At 44.1% G+C, this 24,892-nt stretch overlaps 1 protein-coding gene across 4 annotated transcripts in view; it reads right to left on the bottom strand.

Moving 5' to 3' along the window:
- paxip1 (PAX interacting (with transcription-activation domain) protein 1) overlaps positions 1-24,892 on the bottom strand; it is a 146,381-nt gene that overhangs the window by 50,828 nt on the left and 70,661 nt on the right. For all 4 annotated transcript variants that reach the window (XM_078232195.1, XM_078232175.1, XM_078232185.1 and 1 more), the window contains 3 exons: positions 20,471-20,565; positions 18,260-18,355; positions 7,915-8,052 (listed from right to left, as the gene is read on the bottom strand). In XM_078232195.1, the coding sequence (XP_078088321.1) occupies positions 7,915-8,052; positions 18,260-18,355; positions 20,471-20,565 (329 nt within the window). The remainder of the gene's footprint in view (positions 1-7,914; positions 8,053-18,259; positions 18,356-20,470; positions 20,566-24,892) is intronic.

Here is a 24,892-nt window from a genome sequence, read left to right on the forward strand (position 1 = left end):
ACTTAATGCACTGGGATATTCACCTTGGGATTTAGGATGACTCATGATATTACCTGTGTGAATTCCCCGAGTATCATGCAATTCAATTAGAAACTCCACCTCTGCTATTCTCTCTGCATTGCCAGATGTCATGGCCTTATTAGATTAGATGTTCGTCAACTGTCCAAAATACATTGCTTCTGCTTTGACAGTTGACTCTTTGGATTCTTAAGAGTGTCACTTTTTCAGCTCCAGGAAGGTGTTTGTTCAATGGCAATGCACAGAGCAGATTTTCTTGCGTTCAGTTTTTACTAGGCTGGGGACATGGATTACTTCATACTTTATTTACTTTCTTTAATGTATAATGCAAACCATTTCTAGAGATCAGTCCACATGTATCATCAGCTGTATAGTGAACATTTGTTTGCTGCCTTTAATATAGTAATCATTAGGTCTATAAAATAATGAGGGGCATAGATCAGCTAGATAGTCAACATCCTTCCCCAAAGGTAGGGGAGTCTAAAACTAACGGGCATAGATTTGGGGGGGGGGGGGGGGGGGGGGGGGGGGGAGGATACACAAAAGGTTCCAGAGGCGCAATTTTTTCCACAGATCTGATTTGTCACATGTATTAGTACACAACGAAAAGTATCGTTTCTTGCGTGCTACACAGACAAAGCATACTGTTCATAGAGAAGGAAACGAGAGAGTGCAGAATGTACTGTTACAGTTATAACTAGGGTGTGGAGAAAGATAAACTTAATGTAAGGTAGGTCCATTTAAAGTCTGATGGCAGCAGGGAAGAAGCTGTTCTCGAGTCGGTTGAGGGTGTTGAGTGTCTGGAACAAGCTGCCAGAGACAGTGGTGGAGGCGGGTACAATTTTGTCTTTTAAAAGCATTTAGACAATTACATGAGTAAGATGGGTATGGAGGATTATGGGCAAAGGACAGGCAATTGTGACTAGCTTAGTGGTAAAAACTGGACGGCATGGACAAGCTGGGCTGAAGGGCCTGTTTCCATGCTGGAAACCTCTATGACTATCTACGATGCATCTTTAAATGCAAGATTTTCTGCTTTTGGTGCAAGTTTATTAGTTCCAGTAACCAAAACTCCCTGATGATTTTTTGTAGTTGTTTTTAAAATCCCCACATTTCGGTTTCAGTGCTGTTTCTTAATCTCTAGGGTACACTGAAGTTACCATTTTGAATAGATTGTTCTGTTAGTGTGTGACGCTGAATGTATTCTACAATCAAACCATTGTTTAAGGTTATCTGCAGATTGGGAATTACAGTTAGACTGCCTGGGGTTGATAATTTTGCACGGATGGATGCTGAATTCACTCTGTTGGGTCCTTTCATCACATCTGCACACTGACGAGTCAGTTGAGCTGATTTAAGTTTATTTATTCGTGTCACAAGTAGACTTACATTAACACTGCAATGAAGTCACTGTGAAAATCCCCTAGTTGCCACACTCCGGCCCCTGTTCGGGTACACAGGGAGAATTTAGCACGGCCAATGCACCTAACCAGCACGTCTTATGGACTGTGGGACAAAACCGGAGCACCCGGAGAAAACCCAAGCAGACACGGGGAGAACGTGCAGACTCCGCACAGTGACCCAAGCAGGGAATGGAACCGGGGTCCCTGGTGCTGTGAGACAACAGTGCTAACCACTGTGCCACTTGGGGGATCTAAGACTGAGGGGCATAGTGGAAAATTGGAGCAGGACGTATCGGGAATGACATTGGCAAGCACTTGACATAACGGATATTGGAGGTTTGAAAATCTCTTCTGCATGTGGCAGTTGATGCTGGGTAAATGGTTAATTTTAAAATGATGATTTTTGTGGAGACTCCGCACAGACAATGACCCAGGCTGGGAATCGAACCCAGATCCCTGGTGCTGTGAGGCAGCAGTGCTAATCACTGTGCCACCCAGTTTCTGTGGGAGCTGGAATTCGCTGACTGAAGCTCTTGGGAATTGTGGTTGCTGTGGCCAGTTCTGGACCTGTCTCCAACTCATTCTCTTGTGACCTTTCAAACAGATTCACTTTCAATCTGCGCCACTGAAAAGTGAAGCAAAGTGTCCATGTTGGACCATTCGTTGTGAGCTTCACCTATGTATTTACTTGAGGTGACTTCCTCCAGCTACAAGTTGGAAAACAATCTGTCTTCACTGAACTCTTCATTTACCCAAGAATTCAGCATGTCTTCTGAAGCCACTTCTTCATTTAACGGTAACCCAACTTTTCAATTCCCATCGGAGATCTCCATTAGGCACCTCATGCCCGTATGCAATCTCCACATTTTGTTCAGATGAGTGATGAACAGTGCTGAGGAAGCTGGGCTGTGTTGACTCATTGCTTACCTGTATATGTTCATTGGAGGTAATAGATGGGAAGTCTGTCTGCCTCTGGGACTTGGTGGCCACTCACGAATCTTAAACCATACTCGCTTCTTAATTATCAAGAGAGCTTTGCAGCTCCTGCTTTTATTCTCCAACCGTAATCTTAATTACAGGCCCTTGAACAGTACTTTAGAAGTAGGGCATAGTATAAATCAGGAAATGAGGGCGGCTTATAAAAAGGGCACAATGGTAATTATGGGTGACTTTATCATGCATATTGACTGGATTAACCAACTTGGCCAGGGTAGCCTTGAGAAAGGGTTCATAGAGTGTATGAGGGACTGTTTCTTAGAGCAGCATGTTATGGAGCCAACCAGAGAACTGGCTAATTTAGAGCTGGTATTACCTAATGAGGAAGGATTGATTAATGGCCTTGTAGTTAAGGATCCATTTGGAAGGAGTGATCACAGCATGATAGAATTTCAAATTCAGATTGGAAGTGAGAGGACAGGATTACATACTCGAGTTTTAGCATTGGGCCAGGGTAATTATGCAGGCCCCAGGAAAGAGTTGCCCAAGTGGATTGGGCAAGAGTTTGCACATTCTCCTCGTGTCTGCGTGGGTTTCCTCCGGGTGCTCCGGTTTCCTCCCACAGTCCAAAGATGTGCGGGTTAGGTTGATTGGCCAGGTTAAAAAAAATTGCCCCTTAGAGTCCTGGGATGTGTAGGTTAGAGGGATTAGCGGGTAAGGTATGTGGGGGTGGGGCCTGGGTGGGATTGTGGTCGGTGCAGACGCGATGGGCCGAATGGCCTCCTTCTGCACTGTAGGGTTTCTATGATGATTTCTATGAGTAATGGGGAGGACGGTAGAAGAACAGTGGCTGTTGTTCAGGGAAATATTAAAGACATCTCAACTAAGGTACATTCCTGAGAGGAAGAGGAGTTGCGAAAGGGTGAAAAATTATCCATGGCTTAATAAGGAAATCAAGAATAACACAAGGGCAAAAATGAGGGCATAGAATACTGCAAAAGTTGGTGGCAGCATGGAGGATTGGGAGAACTTCAAACGCCAACAAGAGGTGACTAAATACAATATCAAAAATGCTAAAATGGACAATGAAAGGAAGCTAGTTGAAAACAAACACTGACACCAAAAGTTTCTATAAACATATAAAGAGGAAGAGAACAGTGAAAGTTGATGTTGACCCTTTAGAGGATGGAAATGGTGGGATAATGGGAAACTCAAGAGAAGCCAGAGGCACGAAACCAATACCTTCTCTGTCTTCAGAGTAGAAGATAATAATTCTGTCCCAAAAACTGCAGTTGATACCATGGAACTTGGTGAAATTACTATAACCCAGGAGAAGGTACTCAATAAACTGAAAGATTTAAAAGTAGATAAGTCCCGGGACCTGAAGGCCTACACCATATGGTGTTAAAGGAGGTGACAGCAGAGACAGTGGATGCATTAGTTACGTTATTGCAAACTTTCCTGGATTCCGGAAAGGTACCGGTGGACTAGAAACATGCTAATGTGATGCCCTTATTCAAAAAAGGAGTGTGGCAAAAAGTGGGAAACAATAGACCAGTCAGTTTGGCTTCTATGGTGGGAAAGTTGCTGGAGTCAATCATTGAGGTGGTGACTGAGCATCTGGAAAAGCAAAGCTCAATTCATCAGTGTCAATATGGTTTTGTTCAGGCCAAGTCTTGTTTGACAAACCTGCGAGAGTTCTTTGAGGATGTAACCAGCAAGATAGATAACAGGGATCCTGTGGATGTGATCTATCTGGACTGCGAGAGAGCATTTGATAAGATGCCACACAAGAGACTGATCCAGAAGGTTAGATCCCAAGGGGTTGGGGGCAGAGTAGTGGCTCGGATTAAGATTGCTGACTGATAGAAAGCAAAGGGTTGGGATAAATGGATCCTTCTCCAGTTGGGGATCTGTAACCAGTGGGGTCCTGCAGGGTTCAGTCCTCGGACCACAACAATTTACAATCTAAATCAATGATCTACAAGCAGGGACAAAATGTAACTTAGCAAAATTTGCTGACAGCACAAAAATAGGTGAGAAAGCAGGCTGTGTTGAGGAGATAAGTTTACAAATAGATATTGACAGGCTAGGGGAATGGGCCAGAATCTGGCAGATGGAGTTTATATGCGAGGTTAGCCATTTCAGCCAGAAAAAAGGGAAAATTATTATTTAAATGGAAAACAGATTCAAAAGGTGTCTGTGCAGAGGGATCCGGGTGTCCTTGTGCATGAGTCTCAGAAAGTGGGTATGCAGGTGCTGAATATTATAAGGGAGGCAAATGGAATCTTGGCATTTATTGCAAATGGTCCAGAGTATAAAAGTGGAGAAATGTTGTTACAATTGTATGAGGTATTAGTGAGATCAACACTTGGAGTATTGTGTTCAGTTTTGGTCATCTTCTTTGAGGAAATATGTGATGGCACTGGAGACGTTTCAGAAGAGGTTCACTAGATTGATTCCAGGTTTGAAGGGGCTGTTGTATGAGGAGTGGTTGAGTAGCTTGGGCTTGTACTCGCTGGAGTACAGAAGAATAAGGGGTGATTTGATTGAGGTATATAAAATACTCAATGGGATTGATAAAGTAAATGTTAACGACATGTGCCCCCTTCTAGAACAATCTAGGACAAGAGGTCATTGTCGTAGAGTAAGAGGGGGGAGGTTCAAGACAGAGATAAGGAGAAGCTACTTCTCAGAAGGTTGTGATTCTATGGAACTCTCTGCCCCAGAGTGCAGTGGATGCAGAATCAATGGATTCAAGGAAGAGATAGATAAATATTTGATCAAAAGCGGGATAAAGGGCTATGGGGAAAAGGCAGGGAAGTGGAGTTAGGATGAGATGGAGATCAGCCATGATCATATAGAATCGGAGCGGGATCGAAGGGCTGTGCAAAATCATTTGGCAGCACAATTCAAATCACACAACTGGTTGTCTGGCGCTGCAGTGAAGCTCTGCACACATCCCATCCATTTATCATTCATCCCTTTTGAATCACAGTGTGGTTTCAGTTTGCTCATGTCCCTTAGACACCGAGAGACAGCCAGCAGTGGCGCTAAGGGCTGGCTCAGTCAGAGGAACCACTTCCACGTGAGAGAACACTGAGCAGAGTTCTCCTCCTGCAGAACCAGGTGAGGTGTATGGATAAGCAACGTCATGCGATCTGGGTATGATGGCACCGCAGCACTTGTCAAGGCCGGGCTCATTCTGGTATCTTTCATAATACTTATCGTATTTCTGAAGTCTGCAGTAGAAGGCCTTTCTACCTGTCCTGCTTAACTTCTTCAGCGATGGAATCTGTCCTCGTCACACAGCAGCAAGTACGCTGGGTACTTCTGTAACTTTCTTTTTCACCTCACTTTTGTACAACTTTGTCTTCAAAAAAATGTTTGTCTATACGAAGTACATGTAATTATATATCCCCACCCCACTCCCCCATGGACCACTTACAGTCCCCTCGCGGACCGTGACCACAGGTTGGGAACCACTGCTGCAGAGGAATAAGGTATCACTGACTGCAATTTCCAGATTTCCACACATTACTGGATGGATGCCAAAGAATAGAATCCGTACAGTGAAGAAGGAGGCCATTCACCCCATTGAGTCTGCACTGACCACAATCCTGCCCAGGGCTTATCCCTGTAACCCCATGCATTTACCCTAGCTCGTCCCTGACACTAAGGGGCAATTTAACATGGCCAAACCACCTAACCCGCACATCTTTGGAGTGTGGGAGGAAACCGGAGCACCCGGAGGAAACTCACGCAGACACGGGGAGAATGTGCAAACTCCACACAGACAGACCTAAGCCGGGAATTGAATCCGGGTCCCTCGCGCTATGAGGCAGCAGTGCTAACCACTGTGCCATCGTGCCGCCCAAATGTTAGTAATTTTCCATAACTGATGGTGAACGCTGATGACTTTGCTGTTATTCCTACCGTGCCATTATATCAAGGCGTTCAGAGGGCTTTTGTTTGGAGGTTCTAGGTCAGCTTTTCCCTGCTTTGGTGCTGGAAGCCCTTTGTTGAAAGTTGTTGAATGCAGGCAGGCACTGCATAACCAATGCAAGGCATCCAGTAGCAATCAACTGGTTGGCTTAGATCAAGTCAGTTATAAATTTCAATCAAGTATGATTGAGTGCATCATGGCAAGTCTGAGCTTCCTGTGGATATTTCCCTCGGTCCATTTCCTTCTGACAGGCCCTTGCTGTGGCTCTTTCACTGAGAGGGCAATCACTGGAATTTTTCTTTTCAACGATCTATTGTCATCAGTCACAGAAATATCCTGAGTGGTCATGCTCATTGCTGCTAAATTATGTCCATGGACCTAATTCAGGGGTTCAGACTCCATGTTTTATGTATCAGGGGCCCAGCTGATTTAGGCAGCTGTCATAGATGCCTGACAATTAGCGCAAGTCAATTCCAGGCATCCTTGGGCAGCACAGGATTCTATTGTCTGCACAACAGTTCTACCCTGTTGGTTCAAGTTTCACTTGAAGCTGTTTTCCAGATGAAATATTTAACTGAGGCCCCACCTGCCTGCTCAGGGAGAAGCAAAGATCCCAAGGCACTATGTCAAAGAGCAGGGGACTTAACCTCCTGCGTCCTGGCCAATACTCACCCCTCAATCAACATCTCAAAATTATCTGGTCATCGTTATATTGCTGCTTACGGAATAAGTGCAAATTGGTTGGTTTTATTACAACAGTGGCAACATTGACTGCACTTGGCATTCAATGGCTTTACCATCACTGATGCCTCCAATATCATCCTGGGGGTTACCATCAGCCAGAAACTTAACTGGACGAGCCATATCAATACTGTTGCTACAGGAGCACATTAGAGGCTGAGAATCCCAGAGTAACTCACCTCCTGACTCCACAAAGCTTGTCCACAATCTACAAGGCACAAGTCAGGAGTGTGATGGAATGCTTGCCTGGATGGGTGCAGCTCCAACAATACTCGAGGCTTTACATCATTCAGGACAAAGCAACCTGCTTGATTGGTACCTCTGCCACAACCATTCACTCCCTCCACCACTGACGAACAGTGGAAGCATTGCAGGAACTCACCAAGGCTCCTTGGACAGCATCTTCCAAACCCACGCCCTCATCCACCTCGAAGGACAAAAGGCAGATGATGGAAGCCCCACCACCTGCAAGTTTCCCTTCAAGTAACTCATCACCCTGACTTGAAAATATATCGCCGTTCCTTCACTGTTGCTAGGTCAAAAGTGTGGACCGCCTTCCCCGTCAGCACTATGGGTGTACCTACACTTCAGGGACTACAGCGGTTCAAGATCACCATTTCCTTCTCAAGGGGAATTATGAAGAGGCAATAAATGCTGGCCTCGCCAGCAAAGCACACACTCCTTGAATGAATTTCTAAAAAATACTTCAAAAGCACTTTGAGATCTTGAATGGTCAGGAAAAATGCGAAAAGTACAAGACTTTGTTTCCTTTTTAGCTAGTGCTGTTCAACTAACCAACAAAAATTAATGAACATCCTTACTTAAGCCACCCCGAGCACCCAGCTATAGCCATTTTCCAAAGGTACTCACGTGTTGGGAACAAGGTTTACCGCCTGGCGGGAAGGCTACTGGAAAATGCAGTCCCCGGTGAGGTGGAATCATTTTCTTCTTCTTTAAAATGGTGTTCAACCAATGAGCGGTGACGCATCGTTTTCCTTCTCTCAAGGCCTAGTAACAACAGAAGGAAAACATGAAACCTTCGCAAAATGGGGCATGACGGAAAACAATGGTTTAAAAAACAATTAAATATTTACAACAGAAGCATGGGAAACCATTTTTCCCTCCACAGTAGCAGCATGGTGGCACAGTGGTTAGCATTGCTGCCTCACAGTGCCAGGGGCCCGGGTTCAATTCAAGCCGCGGGTGTCTGTGTGGAGTTTGCACGTTGTCCGCCGGGTGCTCCGGTTTCCTCCCACAGTCCAAAGATGTGCGGTTAGGTGGATTGGCCATGATAAATTGACCCTTAGTGTCAGAGGGAGAGGTAGGGCAAGGAGTTGCATGGCTAGGGCCTGGGTGGGATTGTTGTTGGTGCAGGCTTGATGGGCCAAATGGCCTCCTTCTGCACAGCAGGGATTCAATGATAATTCTATGATAGCACGTGGTCCTGTACAATGGCAGAGGAAACAGACAAAAACAAACAAATGTTAAAATTCCATGACCAAGTTGGGCTTCTTAATGCTGCACTTGAATCTCAAACACACATGGATGGACAGACAGGTTCTAGTCCCAAAGTTCTGAGGAGGAAGCTGATGAATTTCACTGCATGACTGCTATGACTAAGAACACAAGAACAAAAAATGGAGAAACTCAGCAGGTCTGACAGCATCTTTGGAGAGAGAATAGAGCCAACGTTTCGAGTCAGGATGACTCTTGGTCAAATCTCCAGCGCCCATGGGCATGAGGAACTGTTTCCCAGCTTGCTATCTGCAAGCGTAACTTCTGATAGCGGTGCAACATATTCGAAATCACACCAGTGATTGAAGGGAAGCAATTCCCAAAGAAAGCTATTTTTGCTTTGAAGGAAGGGGTCGATTAGAGCTAAAGTAAACCATTGGCTCGAGATCTGTTATAGTTAACATCCTGCAGTAACCAGCCTGTTCAATCCCGCCAGCGTCTATAATGAACAAAGAACAGTACAGCACAGGAACAGGCCCTTCAGCCCACTAAGTCTGTGCTGATCACGTTGTCCTACCTAGACCAACCACGTGTATCCATACTCCGCCTCTTCATGTGCCTAGCCAGATAAGATCCAGACCCTATTTCTTTACTCTGTTTTCAATCCCATTATAATTTTGAAGTGTATTCCTCTTAATTCAAATGACTAAATCAAATAATATTTCAACACAACATCCTCATTTTCTGACTGACATGCCTTAATTCAAATTATTTGGATATTTCAATTTTTCCGTGGCAGGCTGTGCGGAAGGACAAATGATGGTGATCGTGGGTGGGGAGGATAGTGACAGCAGCGATCTCAACACAGGACTGGAATCAGTATTCTGCCTCGATATTCTTTTATTTGAAAACACTTTTAAAAGGTGCACTTTACAACATCATTTCAAGCTGTTCAAAGGTATCATCATTATCTGAATGTGCAGAGGGCATTGAGTTCAGGATAGCACTTTTGTTTTTATTCTTTCATGAGATGTGGCTCTCACTGGCAAGGCCAGCATTTGCTACCCATTCCTAAGTTCCCTTGAACCGACTGTCTTCCTCCACCATTCCAGAGGGCAGTTTCCAGTCCACATTGCTGTGGGTATGAAGTCACACGTGGCCAGATCAGGTAAGGATGGCCGATTTCTTTCCTTAAAAAGACATTAGTGAACCAGGTGGGCTCTTATGACAAACAACAAGTTTCCATCAATGAGATCAGCTTTTCAATTTGAGGTTATTCCTTGAATTTAAATTCCACCAGCTACCATAATAGGTTTTGAACCCACGTCTCCAGAACATTAGTTTGGACCTCTGGATTTAACAGTAGTTACGACTACATTTCCATCTGCCTAGAAAAAAAAACCCTTCATACTTTATCCAGCCTCCCACTGGGTACATGTGCACAATACTGCGTGGTTCACCCTGCTAAGAAAATCATGGCAGTCTGAAGGACAAATGACGATGATCGTAGGTGGGGAGTATAGTGACATCAGCGATCTCAAGACAGGACTGGAATCTGAAGTGCTGCGCTGAAAAGAATTGCGGTCAAAACATATTTCCTTCAAAGTGCAGACTGACTAGGATTAGCGGCTTCAAATTCTGGAGAGATATCTTTGTCATCATAGCTGTGTGATCAATTCCCTCAACAGCACAGGACTAATGAGTTGCAGTCAGCCATCAGATTTGTTCTTTTGTCAGATGCTTCCGTTCCAGTACTGATTGTGACCCACCAGGGAGCAACCTGAAAAGGTTAATTATATCCCAAAAAGGTTATCGACATCCCAAAGTAATGAGATCAGAGAGCACCATTTATTATCAGCCGTGTTCTGTCTTCAACATTCATATTTATCTATCATTGCTTTCCTAAATTAACACTTAGCATTTATATCTTCCTTCATAAAACTGTACTACTCAGTGTGCTACCAGATTTCACAGCAAAATAACAGACCATTTGGAACAAATGGTTCATATACCAGTGTTTATGCTCCACTAGAGCCTCCTCCTGCTTTTTTAAAATTCATTTATGGAATGTGGGCGTTTAGGCTAGGCCAACATTTATCGACCATCCATTCACTTCATCTCAGCCTATCAATACACCTTCTATTCCTTTCTCCCTTGTGTTTTTATCTTAAACGTTATTCACCTCAACTGCTTTGTGTGGTGGCGAGTTCCATACTCTCATCGCCCTGAGCAAAGACATCTCTCTCAAAGATCAGAAGCATCACTACAAACAACTAGTTTAATGTTTTCTGGATCAGCCAAGGATGGAAACTCAAGTATGCATTTCTCCTTACTTAGTTTTAAAAAAACACGTTATTTGCCTTTGAAACACACTCAACTTTAGGGTGCTTCACCATAGCACTTAGTTCCAACACAGCATCCAGTCTTGTCTGAATGCACAACCAATTCAACAGATCAATCAAATTTTGCAACTGATTAGTTTCTTCTTTAGATGAGACATCACTTTTCTGTGATGACCTAGTCTGATTTACTGGGAAAGGAATAACATTCTCGAGATAGGATTACTGGTTCAAATTTACTCCAGACCTATTCTGCTTCGTGTCTAAACCAATATGTTTAAAAGCCCCTGAAGCCTGGCTTTCAATCTTAAGTTCCATTTTAAAATTAACAATATTTCGCAAATTCCACCCTTTAAGAAATCATCAACATGCATCATGAAGATGCCTGAAAACTTGCCTTTTTAAAACCAACAAACCATTGTTGGGATCTGCCTCACTATGGTTAATACTTCATGTCAATGTTACAGATGAACAGCTTATAAAGGAGGTAAAGGAGGGAAATTGGTCTGTGATCAGGTGAATCATCGAATCATACAGTGCAGAAGAAACCCTTCGGCCCATCAAGTCTGCATCGACACATTAGAAATACCTGACCTCCCCCCTAATCCCATTTACCAACACTTGGCCCAGGGCCCCGAATGTTATGATGTGCCAAGTGTTCATCCAGGTACTTTTTAAAGGATGGTTAACCCACCTCGACCACCCTCCCTGGCAGTGCATTCCAGACCATCACCACCCTCTGGGTAAAAAAGTTTTTTCTCACATCCCCCCAAAAACCCCTGCCCCTCACCTTGAACCTATGTCCCCTCATGACTGATCCTTCAATGAAGGGGAACAGGTGCTCCTTATCCACTCTGTCTTTGTCTGTACACCGCAATCAGGTCCCCCTCAGTCTTCTCTGCGCCAAAGAAAACAACCCAATCCCACCCAACCTCTCTTCGTAATGTAAATGTTCCATCCCAGGCAGCATCCTGGTGAATCTCCTCTGCACCTCCGCCAGTGCAATCACATCCTTCCTATAATGTAGCGACCAGAACTGCAGTGTGACAGATGATTAAATGGTGATGCAAGGCAAAAGGAGTCATATACGAGAGTTGAACACAGCCTGCTGTCAGCAAAACAGATCTCACAAAATATACCACACACTGGAAGCACCATTCAGGCCATAAACACATTTGTTTAGTTTCCACAGCTTTTTTTTCTGCATTGCTTGTCCCTCTGGGCAGTTTCTGAAACACAGCTCGCTGAATTATTTCTCCCTGCAGAAACGGGTATTTTATGCTGATTGGTTTTGAAACCCACCAATATTTGGCCAAGAGCGCTACAAAGACTTTCAGGATGACTTTTTCCACTGTGGGAGAGCCCACCCTAACATCTGCACTGCCCAGTCGCTCTACCAACACCACGCATTTAGCCCCATCTGCAAGGACCTTTTCCACACAAATCCATCAGTGCAATGCCCCCCATCTATTATTTCACACAAAACTATAAATTCCTTCTAGCTTTGTCTAGTAGAGTTCAGCCATTCCACAAGCTGAGTGCCATCTAGTCATCAGTTTCCCTTTGAGTTTGAGGCTGCTTTATTTTGACCACAGTGATTGATGGCCAACCAGGAGAGGTAACCCGACAGACGTCAAAGAACATTAGTGAACCAGATTTGTCTTTACACCGATCAGTGATAGTTTCGTGGTCAACATCACCAGGACTAACTCTCAATTCCATCGTTCATGAAATTTAAATTCTACCAGCCGATGTGGTGGGATTTGAACCTGTGACCCAGGGCACTAGCCACTGACATTACCACCATCTGGATTTAGGATGGAAAGCTAATAAAGCACCATGGTTTTAAATGTCGCGTGGGCAAATGGAAAAAAATAATGCTTTGAAATATCAGCATCCCTTTTTATTCCAAACTCAAACTGTCCTTATGTCTATGTTTTTTGATTTTAAAGTGTTTTTTTTAAGTTTATTTATTAGTGTCACAAGTAGGCTTACATTAACACTGCAATGAAGTTACTGTGAAAACCCCCAAGTCGCCACACTCCGGCGCCTGTTTGGGTACACTGATGGAAAATTTAGCATGGCCAATGCACCTAACCAGCACATCTTTCAGACTGTGGGAGGAAACCGGAGCATCCAGAGGAAATCCACGCAGACACGGGGAGAACATGCAGACTCTGCACAGACAGCGACCCAAGCTGGGAATCGAACCTGAGTCGCTGGCGCTTTGAGGCAGCAGTGCTAACCACTGTGCCATTATGTAGTTTATGAATATTTCTTTCCTCAGATTCTGATCATTGTTCAAGATTTCTTCACTGAGGGTTACTCGATAGGTTATTCCAAACTGTGACACACTACACCTATTGCCAGTTTCAGCAGTGCTGCATTTGCTGCTATCGAATAGTCTACTGTAGCAGAGTTTCCACCAACTCTGAAAATGGAGCCTGCAAGTTAAATCAAGTTTTACTTTATCATCTTCTCATTTTCATTTTAACTTCTTTTGCAGTCAACATGCAAGAATCTTGAATTAGAAGCCCCACCAAGAAGCCTATAAGGGTCATGGGCAGTGATGCCAAGGGGTGTCGGGGCACAGCGACAGTTCCAAGGGAACTATTACAAGGTTTAGTCTTCAAGCTGTTTTGAAAGCCCTTGAACACAGGGGTCCTTGCCCTCTGGGGGAAAACAGTAAGAATGCTATTGAATCCTGCTGCTTAGCCACCCTTAACCACAATTAGAAAACCGTGTGCGAAGTGACACAATGAACTTAGCAGCCAAACTGAAAGCTTTGTTCTACAAAGGCTGACCGCTACCCTTATTTGCATTGCGAAGTATTGGACCCTTTAAAACTTCCGTACGTTTGATCAGCTTTCTTAAGTGGAGAAGTTAGAGAGTCAGCTAACTTCTGATTTCTCAGCGAGACCGATAGGTTCAGTGCTGAATCAGGCTGGCCGTTATGTTGTGTGACTGCTCGCATGAGGAACTGATTAAGATTACTCACACAAACTTCACACGCAGCCCTTGCAGCCAAGACAGGAGGAGCCTCTGACCCCATTAGATGGGTCTTCACACACAGCTCTCAGTCCTTTCAAGCCTGGATGACGGATGCCGTCTGGTTTCATGGCCAAGCTCCATGTCCCAAAGCTCCCAATCCTTGTTTAAGACACTGGCTATCAAATCACAGTGGTTAGCACAGCTATCTCACAGCGCCAGGGTCCCAGGTTCAATTCCAGCCTCGGGTCACTGTCTGTGTGGAGTCTGCACGTTCTCCCCGTGTTGGTGTGGGTTTCCTCCGGGTGCTCCGGTTTCCCCACACACTCCAAAGATGTGCGGGTTAGGTGGATTGGCCATGCTAAATTGCCCCTAGTGTCAGGGGGATTAGCAGGGTAAATGCATGGGGTTATGGAAATAGGGCCTAAGTGGGATTGTGGTTGGCACAGACTCGATGGGCCGAATGGCCTCCTTCTGTATTGCAGGGATTCTATGATTCTATGAAAATGGAAGTGGAAAATGGCTATTGTTTTTATCCATCGTCAAACTGTATTACTGACTGGGCATTGCCCTCCAGTTGAAGATGCACCTGCTAGCCACTGTGGTCACTGCTGCCACCGTTCCACAAGGCTGACTGAATTTATGCGCTTATCTGGGTGGGTTGCCTTCCTTCAAGGGTCCAGTGGGTTTCTTCTTCAAATTGATGAAGAAACCACAGAAAAACAAAAAATATTGGAAATATGCTACAGGGTTAGTGTGCCCCTGAGAAGAAAAAGGCTTTGACATTTCTGATGTGTACGTACCATCAGATTGACAGAGTGCTGAATACCCAAAATGTCATAACCAATGTGTCACATCTCTCTTAGATAGACCATTTCAGATGGAGCCCAGGAGGAATGTTTTCTCTCAGAGGATGGTTAATATTTTGAAATTGTCTTCCACCAAGAGCAACGAAAACTGGGTCATTTAAGTATAGTCAAGGCCACGTTAGACAGCATTTTGATTGACAAGTGAAGCGAGAGTGTGGGGGAAAGCAGGAAAGTGCAGTTAAGGCCACAGTCGGATGAGTCACAATCCTATCCAATGAGAGAGCGGGGTCCAGGGACCAAATGACTTTTATGAAGAAGAGTTTTGGTCTCCTTATCTAAGGCAAGATATAACTGGCATTGGAGGCAGTCCAGAGAAGGCTCATCCCAGGTACAGAGGAATTTTCTTATGAGGAGAAGTTGAGTAGGTTAAGCTTGTACTCATTGGAGTTTAGAAGATTGAGGCGCGACCATATTGAGACATATAGGATTCGCAGGTGGTTTGACAGGATAGATGCTGAGAAGATGTTTCCCCTTGTGGGAGAGTCTAAGATCAGAGGGCATAATCTCAGAGTAAGGAGTCACTCACTTAAGACAGAAATGAGGAGGAATTTGTTCTCTGAGGGTAGTGAGTCTGTGGAATTCTTTATCGCAGAGGGCTGTCGAGGTTGGGTCAAGGCTGAGATAGACAGATTTTTAATCAGTAAGGGAATCAATAGTTATGGGGATAAGGTGGGAAAGTGGGGTTGAGGATTATTATATTAGATCAGTCATGATCATTGAATGGCGGAGCGGACCTGATGGGCCAAATGGCCTACTTCTGCTCCTACATCGTATGATCTAACTTCTGCTCCTCTTTCCTATGATCTTATGACCTGCTATGTGTGGCCAGCATTTTGCTTTCGTTTTAGATTTCCACATTTGCAGTTTTATTTGCTTTGATTTGAAACTGAGGGGCATCTGAAAATGCGATCATAATGTTGGAAGCGGACTGCACTGAGGACCGAGTCAACAGCCATCATGGTCTCCTCAGCCTGCACTGGTTGCTTCAGGCAGGCTATGGAAACACACACTTCAGATACTGACAAACACAGGTGAACAGAGTTCATATACACAACTTCGTAAATGTGAGCACGCTGGTAGAGAAAGCTATAAAGGGCCAATTAATTTGAGACTTTATAAATAGTGGCTTAATGCACAAGAGTAAAGAATGAATGATGTATTTATGCAAAACACTTGCTGTGCCAGTTACAATACTATGCAGCGTTTTCAGCACCTCATTATGGAAAGGACTCGAAAGCCACAGTTAACATTCAGTTTAGTATCACCAGGTACATTGGTAAGGGTGGAAAAATATATATTTGTAAAGAGATGACATACTGAGGCTATTTCCATTCAAGCACAGAAAGCAAAAAGAAAATTTAATAGAGACGTTTTTAAATTATAGAACACTTTGAGAATGTGAATAGGAAACAGTTACTTTCTCTGGCCGAGAAGCTGGTAAGAGGAGTTTGTTTAATATTACCAGTAAAGGTGACTAGAGATTTGGAGTGCTCGCTTAATAAAGGGTTACTTGAATGTAGAAGATGCTTTGCTTTAAGAAGTGGTTGAAGCAGTGACTACTGGCTTCGGTGGCCCATTGCTCCCACTGAAGGGAATAATGTATACAAATATTTGAGACTTAGAGACGCAGGGCAATAGGGCAAGCATCGGGCAGTGGGATTAGTTTTAAACACAGTCCTAAATGTCAGCACAGATGCAAATGGCCTTCTGTGCAACGAACTGCCATGGCTCTTCCCTCAATTAAAAGGGGAGGATCATCTCTGGTTTAGTTGTGCAGAGACACAGAACAGTTCACCCACTTTCCCACCGTATCCCCATAACCATTAGAGGGATGAGTAGCATTGAGGAAGCAGGGGGGCTGCAGAAGGACTTGGGCAGGTTAGGAGAGTGGGCAAAGAATTGGCAGGTGGAATACAATGTGGAAATAAGTGTCAGGTTATGCACTTTGGAAGGAGGAATGGAGGGATAGACTATTTTCTAAATGGGAAAATACTTAGGAAATCAGAAACACAAAGGGACTTGGGAGTCATTGTTCAAGATTCTCTTAAGGTTAACGTGCAGATTCAGTCGACAGTTAGGAAGGCAAATTCAATGGTCAGACCCCATTTCGAGTATTGTGAACAGTTTTGGGCCCCACATCTAAGGAAGGATGTGCTGGCATTGGAAAGGGTCCAGAGGAAGTTTACAAGAATGATCCATGGAATGAAGAGCTTGTCATATGAAGAACGGCTGAGGACTCTGGGTCTGTACTGAAGGATGAGGGGGGATCTTATTGAAATTTACAGGATACTGCGAGGCGTGGATAGAGTGGACGTGGAGGGAATGTTTCCACTAGTAGGAAAAACTAGAACTAAAGGACACAACCTTAGGCTAAAGGGACGATCTTTTAAAACAGGAGAGGAGAAGGAGGAATTTCTTCAGCCAGAGAGTGGTGAATCTGTGGAACTCTTTGCCACAGAAGGCAGTGGAGGCCAGGTCATTGAGTGCCTTTACGACAGAGATAGATAGGTTCTTGATTAATAAGGGGATCAGGGGTTATGGGGAAAAGGCAAGAGAATGGGGATGAGAAAAATATCAGCCGTGATTGAATGGCGGAGCAGACTCAATGGGCCGAGTGGCCTAATTCTGCTCCTATGTCTTATGAAATCTACAGAACATATAAACTAGAAGCAGGAGTAGGCCATTGAGCCCTTCGAGCCTGCTCCGCCATTCATCTTGATCATGGCTGATCATCGAATTCAATATCCTGATCCCCCCTTCCTCCCATATCCCTTGATCTCTATAGCCCCAAGGGCTATATCTATAGAAACAGAAACTAGAAGTAGGTAGCACGAGAATCAATCAAGTCCCAAATGCCTCTTCGTTTTGCTCCTCCCTTTAGGTTCTTGGTGGCACTTGAACCACCCAAAGTCAAAACGTGGAATAAGTTAAATTTACTGGTCACAATCTATTAAAACAAATTCTTCCAGCAGCTGCATTTTAAACTATTCATGGCACCAGCTGATACTCTGTAAAATGCAAATCAAACTAGAGTATGCCATTCAGACCCTTGATTCTGTTTTGTCAAGTGGTCTGGTATGGACTCTGCATTGTCATGAGCCAAAACAGATACAACCCTCCCACTTACGACACCAATCTACATACACAGTTGTTAATGGGAGAACGAAGACAGACTAGGGACCACATGTGCAAATAGTGGCCAGCAAGGCAATATCTCATTACAAAGGACACTGAGGTTTTATATTTCACTTTCAGCCCCAACCACCTCTACAGAAATTCCCATTACCAAACATAGAGAACAATTACCAAAATGTAAAAAAAATGGTGCTTCATTACATCCCCAAAGGATCACAGATTGTAGCTCATGCAGTGCTTCTCAAAATTAAAAGGTAGTCAGCAATTTGCCAACAAAGAGGGTTACATTAAAATCTGAAGCACACTTTCTATTAATGCAATCTTCAAATTCAACTGAAGCAGAAAAGGTACACAACTGTTTAATGAAACTATTAACGCCTCAACATGCAGGTGGGAGAAAGAAAGAGGAAACTAAATGTACACGCTTACCTGGGCATACATGTTGCTGACCTGACTTTCACACAGAAGGTGCGTGCACCTATTAGTCAGGGTAGGATCTACTATTCCACCATGGACTTGGATAATCTGGATAATGACATACAAAGACACTTTTTAAAAGAAAATTTACACCATCTGAATTTTTATGGCATCTCTAAACACAAGACTTTCCTGCAGTTGCATTAGTTAGACCTTTTACAAGTCTTTATTAAGCCTGATAAAGGCTTCCAAACATTTTTTCTTTAAAATAAATTGATCAGTTTAATTTGATGATAAACTTAAAGCACCACAGCTCAGGATCAAAGAACAAAAGTACAGCACGGGAACAGGCCCCTCGGCCCTCCAAGCCTGTGCCAATCATGACTCCCCAACTAAACTAAAAAAACCTTCTGCCCTTACTCAGTCCGTATCCCTTTATTCCCTCCCTGTTCATGTACCCATCCAGATGCCTCTCAAATGCTGCTAATATGCCCATATCCACCACTTCCTCTGGCAGCACATTCCAGGCACCCACCACTCTCTGCGTGAAAAACTTCCTCTGCACATCTCCCTTAAACTTTCTCCTTCTCACCTTGAACCCTGTGCCACTTTGTAATTGACACTTCCAACCTGAGAAAAAGTATTTTACTATCCACCCTGTCTATGCCTCTCATAATTTTGTAGACCTCTATCAGGTCTCCCCTCAGCCTCTGTCTTTCCAGTGAAAAGTTGTAGAACTCCTACTGATTAAGACCAGCTCGTTCAATACAGATCAAGAATTGAACCTATTTTGCTTTTGCTTTCGTTTGGTTCAACCCGACACTGTGAAGATTAGAGGTAAGACAGGGAGGCCATCAGATCAAACTTTGCAGGTTTGTTCCAAATTGTAAAAATACTCACATTTTCCACCTCGCATTCATATAACCAATTCTGAAAATTTTGCCTTCATGATCCTACCCGGAAGAACTATCTGCTCAGTAGCTCTCTGGCTTGGGCCAGAAGATTCTGGATTCAAGCCTCGCTCCAAGGCCATGAGCATAGTTCAGGTTGACACCCCCAGTGGAGTACCAAAGGAGCACTGCACTGTTGGAGGTGTCACCTTCCAGATGAGGCATTAAACCACAAAGCCTTGCCTGCTCTCTGAAGTAGATACAAAATACTCCACAAGATTATTTGGGAAAGCAGGGGAGTTTCCTCCAACCACCTCTGTGACCACCACCCCCCCCTCCCACCCCCCAGACCACTACCACCACCACCCACCTCTGTAGAAGGGTCATTTAAACACAAAATGTTCACCTTCGCCTCTCTCCATGGATGCTGTCAGGCCTGCTGAGTTTATCCAGCATTTTCTGTTTTTATTTTAGATTTCCCGCATCCACTGTATTTTGCTTTTATTTCAGTGTTTTATGCACGTCACTTTGCTTTGTGTTCCACATCTCTATTTATAGGACCATGTATACCTTATTAGCTGCTTTCTCAATCTGCCCAATCTCCTAAGGTCTGTGTACATGTACCCCCAGCCCTTCTGCTCCTGTACCTTTTGGAGTTGGGCCTCCTGTACCTGTTCCTCTTGAGGGGCAGCACAGTGGTTAGCACTGCTGCCTCACAGCGTCAGGGACCCAGGTTCAATTCCGGCCTTGGGGGACTGTCTATGCGGAGTTTGCACATTCTCCCTGTGTCTGTGTGGATTTGCTTCAGTTTCCTCCCACACTCTAAAGGTGTGCAGGTTAGTTGGATTGGCCATGCTCAATTGTCACTTCGCTGCAATAGATTTCACCTCCCACTTGTCCATCCATTCCACCAGTCTATGCCCTCTTGAAGTCTATCGCTGCCCTCCGCATAGTTTACAAATGCTTCTAAGTTTGGTGTCACCTGCAAATTTTGAAATTGCACCCTGGATGCCCAAGTCTAGGTCATTGGTGTAGGTAAAGAAAGGCCACTCCATCCCCTCTGCCATGTACTTAGCTAACTTCTCTTGGCAAGGCTGCTATATCGTTCACTTCAAATATTCCATGCTTGAAATTCTAACCACTCTCTGGGTAAAGATGTTTCTCTTGAACGCCCTGATATAATTCTTTAGTGATCATGTAGTATTTACATTTTGGATTCTCCCAGAATTGGGCACATCATCTCCACATCAAATCAAACCCATTTCACGATTCTGGTCACCAACAGCAGGGTTCTCATCAATAAATTCTGGAACCCAGCAACGTTTAAGATTACCTTTTTCCAAGTTGCCAGCAGCTGTTTGTCCGACATTTGCTCAGGGTAGTCTGCGATCGCAAAAACACAGCCCAGTAAAAATGATTCTTCTGGGACTGGAAAGAAAACATGAAGGAAATTGAGTAATTGAAAACTGAAATCATACAACAGTTCCCTGCTGCACAGATGTATTGAAATGCTCAGAGTTGTGACTGAATCGGAGGCCTAAACATATTCCAGGGGCATTGTAGTTTATTCCCAGAGACCTGGGTTCAATTCCTGGCTTGGGTGACTGTCTGTGTGGAGTCTGCACTTTCTCCCCGTGTCTGTGTGGGTTTCCTCCCACAGTCCAAAGATGTGCGGGATAGATGGATTGGCAATGCTAGACTGCCCCTTACTGCTAGGTGGACTAGCCAGGGTAAATGCATGGTGTTATGGGGATAGAGCTTGGGTGGGATTGCGGTTGGTGCAGACTCGATGGGCTGAATGGCCTCCTTCAACACTGTAGGATTCTGTAATTCTATATCTTTTTATTCACACAAACTTATATTTATATAGTGCCACTGATGGAATAAAACATCCCAAGGAACATCACAGAACAAAGTTAGATGCAGGGCTGTTGAGATATTCAGGGAGATTACCAAAAGCTTGGTCGAAGAGGTAGGGCATCTTAGAGGGGGGATAAAAGAGGACGGGAGATTTAGATAGGGAATTCCACATCTTCAGGTCTTGGTACAGCTTTCCATGCTCGAGTGGTTAAAATCGTGGATGCTGAAGGCCAGAATTAAAGGAACAGCTATCCCAGAGGGTGGTGGGGCTGAAGAAGATATCAGAGACAAGGAGAAGCAAAGCAATGGAGGAAATTGAAAACGAGGATGAGAATTTTAAAATCAAGGCGCTAACAAGCCAGGAGCCATTGCAGCAAACATGAGGGCAATGGGCGAATAGGGCTTGGTGCGGAGGGAAGGGCATGGGAGACTAACCAGGAATGGATTAAAATAGCTTCGTCTAGAGATGACCAAAGTACGGACCAGAGTTTCAATGGTAGGCGTGCTGAGGCAGCAGCAGAGTCAGGGGAAATAGTGGGGTGGCAGCGGTCTTAATGGCGGCGAGGATGCATGGCCAGAGACTCATCTCGGCATCAAACACCAAACGAGGTTGTGAACAGTCTGGATCATCATCAGACAGTTACCAGGGTGAAGGGGGTCAGGTTAGCTCAGTTGGCTGGATAGCTAGTTAGCGATTCAGGGCAACACAAACAGCGCGGGTTCAATTCGTGGCCCTGCCTTCCCAAACGTGCCCCGCACCTGAAGTGTGGTGATCCTCAAGTTAAATCACTAGTCAGCTCTCCCCCTCAAAGGGGACGAGCTTATGATGATCTAGGACTATGGTGCCTTTATCTTTTCACCTTGCGAGGGAGAAGGGAGTTGGTGGCAAGCAGGATATGGTGTTTGTGGAGTGGCCGGACACAATGGATTCAGGCTTCTCAATATTTAAGGTTACCATTGGATGAGACTTCAGGACAAACAATGACCAAATTCACTGACAATGCAAGAAAGTCCCATGTATGTTATCAGGTCTTCGGAATATGCTAGATACGAAGTTTAGAGCCCGGGGGTGGGGGGTCTTTAAATCAACTTCATGTTCGAAATGTTGGTGTGGGAATCATAAAACAACCAAACATCCCTTAACACACTTACAAATATATAACAGTAATAGACCAGGAAACTTCCTCGAGTAGATTTCCACACACTTGGCAGTTTTCAGTCAATTATAGTCCTTGCCGTGCTAAAACTCACAGTACTACACGAATAAACCATTATCCTGTGAACAAATGTTTAAATTGTCATTGCCTCAGGGCATGACTGACACCACTGATGCCACCTTATAGTGGTGTGCTGCTTATAAACTCCTGCCTATTAACATGTCCTAGCCATCTGCAATGTCACATTGAATGCAAAGCGGTCAGTTTAGATTGCTCGCTGGAATGGGGCATAGTGCTTGCTGTTTATCATTTTCCTACAATTAAAGAATCAATTGCTGCTGTTAAGAGGATTGTATGCAGAATGAATTATCAAAATGAGGCCTATTGGCTGGAGCTAAGAAATAAACAAGGGACATCCACACTGTAGGAGTGTGCTATAGACCCCCAAGTAGTGGAAGGGAGTTAGAAGAGCAAATATGTAATCGGATTTCTGAGTGCAAAAACAATAGGGCAGTAATAGTTGTTCAACTACCCTAATATCAACTGGGATATAAACAGTGTGAAGGGCACAGAAAACTTTTAGCCGGCTTGCAACAAGCCCAACGAGAGAGGGTGCAAATTCTAGATTTAATCTCAGGAAATTAAGTTGGGCAAGTGGGTGAAGTAGCTGTGGGGGACCATTTTAGAGATAGTGACCAGAACATAGTTAGATTTAGCACCATTAAGGAAAAGGCCAAAGATAGATCAGGAGTAAAGTAGTTCTAAATTGTGGGAAGACAGATTTTACAAAGCTGAGAGATGAGCTAGCAAGAGTGGACTGGATACAGCTATTAAAAGGGAAAATTGAGTCAAAGCAGTGGGAGGTGAAATTCTACAGGCACAGTGTAGACATGTCCCCATAAAGAAAAAGGATGGGACTGCCAAATCTAAAGCTCCCTGTTATCCAGAAGCACAAAGGCCAAAATAAAGCAGAAAAAGAAAGCTTATGACAGCCACAGCAGCCTTAACAGTGAAGAAAGTCTAGAGGAGTATAGGAAGTACAGGAGTGAAGTAAAACTGGAAATTAAGAAAGCAAAGAGAGGACACAAAAAAAATTGGCGGGTAAAATCAAAAAGAATCCTGAGATGTTTTACCAATATATTATGAGCAAGAGAACTAAGGAAAAGGTAGGGCCTATGAGAGATGTGTATGGTAACTTGTGGGTTGATGCAGAAGATGTGGGTTCTATCTCAGTCTTTATTAAGGAGAGGGATGATTCAGACATTCTAGTTAACGTGGAGTGTGAAATATTAGATATAAGCATAGTGAGAGGAATGTATTGGAGGGACTGGCTTCTTCAAGGTGGATAAATTACCAGGGCCAGACGGATTGTATCCCAGGCTGAAGGATGCCGAGGAGGAAATAGCGGATGCTCTGAGGATCATTTTCCAATCCTCACTAGACACACGAGAGGTACCAAAGAATTGGAGGTGTGCAAACATTTTTAAAAAGAGTGTCTTACTAATGTAATAAAACTTTCTGTGGAAGTAATGAAGAGGATTGACGATATTGTCTGCATGGATTTCAGTAAGGCATCTGACAAAGTCCCACACATGGCAAACTGGTCAGAAAATTGAAATCTCATGGGATAGGTGGCAGGTTGGATCCAAGTGACAGAAAACAAAGGGTAATAGTTGATGGATGTATTTGCAAATGGAAAATGGGTTCCAGTGGTGTTCCACAGGTTCCGTGTTGGGGCCCTTGCTGTTTGTTGTATATGTTAACGATTTAGACTTAAATGTGGGAGGCATTATTGAAAAATTTGCAGATGACACACAAATCAGTCATGTAGTTGAGTAAAGAGGATAGCTGTCGACTCCAGAATGATGTCAATGGTATAGTTAAATGGGGAGAGTAGTGGCAAATGGAATTCAATCTAGAAAGATGAGCTACTACATTAGGGGAGGCCAAGCAAAGAGAGGGAATATTCAATGAATGGGAAGATATTGAGAGGGGTTGAGAAAGTGAGACACCTTGGAAAGCATGTCCACAGATCCCTGTATCCCTGCTTTTGTGTTTAATACTTTGCCCAATAAAGTGTTCAAGAAAGTATATAGAATGCTTTCCTTTCTTTGGCAAGGTATTGAGAGTACAAAAGCAGGGGTGTATTGAGTGTGACGTTAGCGTACATTTAACAAAGTTTTTTTTCTCTCTGCAGCTCACAGCCTCAGCTGATGTCATTACACCGGTTTGTCCGGAGATGTCCTTTTATTGCTGCTTAAACGGGGATTTGTTTATTTTTACTGTGGGATCTTTTATGGCTCTGCATTGTTAGGAGAAAAAGTCATGGGTTCTGGACAGGTTTTTTTCTTCCTTCCTAGGGAGGAAAGGAAGGTTTCTTTTTTGTTTGGCTGCAGTTTGAGTTTTAGAAGGGGCATCAAGCTTAAAAGATTCTCTCTCTCTCCCTAGTTTTGGAAATTCTGCTGGTCATCTGAAAGCAAGGTCTTGCCTTTCTGAAGTAGAAAAACTGCTGTTCATGGCTTGACCAGAGTCTACCTGGGGGTTCTGCGAAGCTGTTCTGACGTCAAACTGTTGTGGGTGTGTCAAGAGGACTACTAGAACTTACAATACTGAGAGTTTTCAATTCTCCAACCAACGGACTCAAGGACAGAGGGTAACAATGGAAGGATGTTCTTCTGAATGGAGGTCTGTATCTAGTGGTGTTCCACAGGGATCAGTGCTGGGACCTCTGCTGTTTG

This window comes from Mustelus asterias, chromosome 2 (genome assembly GCF_964213995.1).
Source record: "Mustelus asterias chromosome 2, sMusAst1.hap1.1, whole genome shotgun sequence".
NCBI classification, from domain to species: domain Eukaryota; kingdom Metazoa; phylum Chordata; class Chondrichthyes; order Carcharhiniformes; family Triakidae; genus Mustelus; species Mustelus asterias.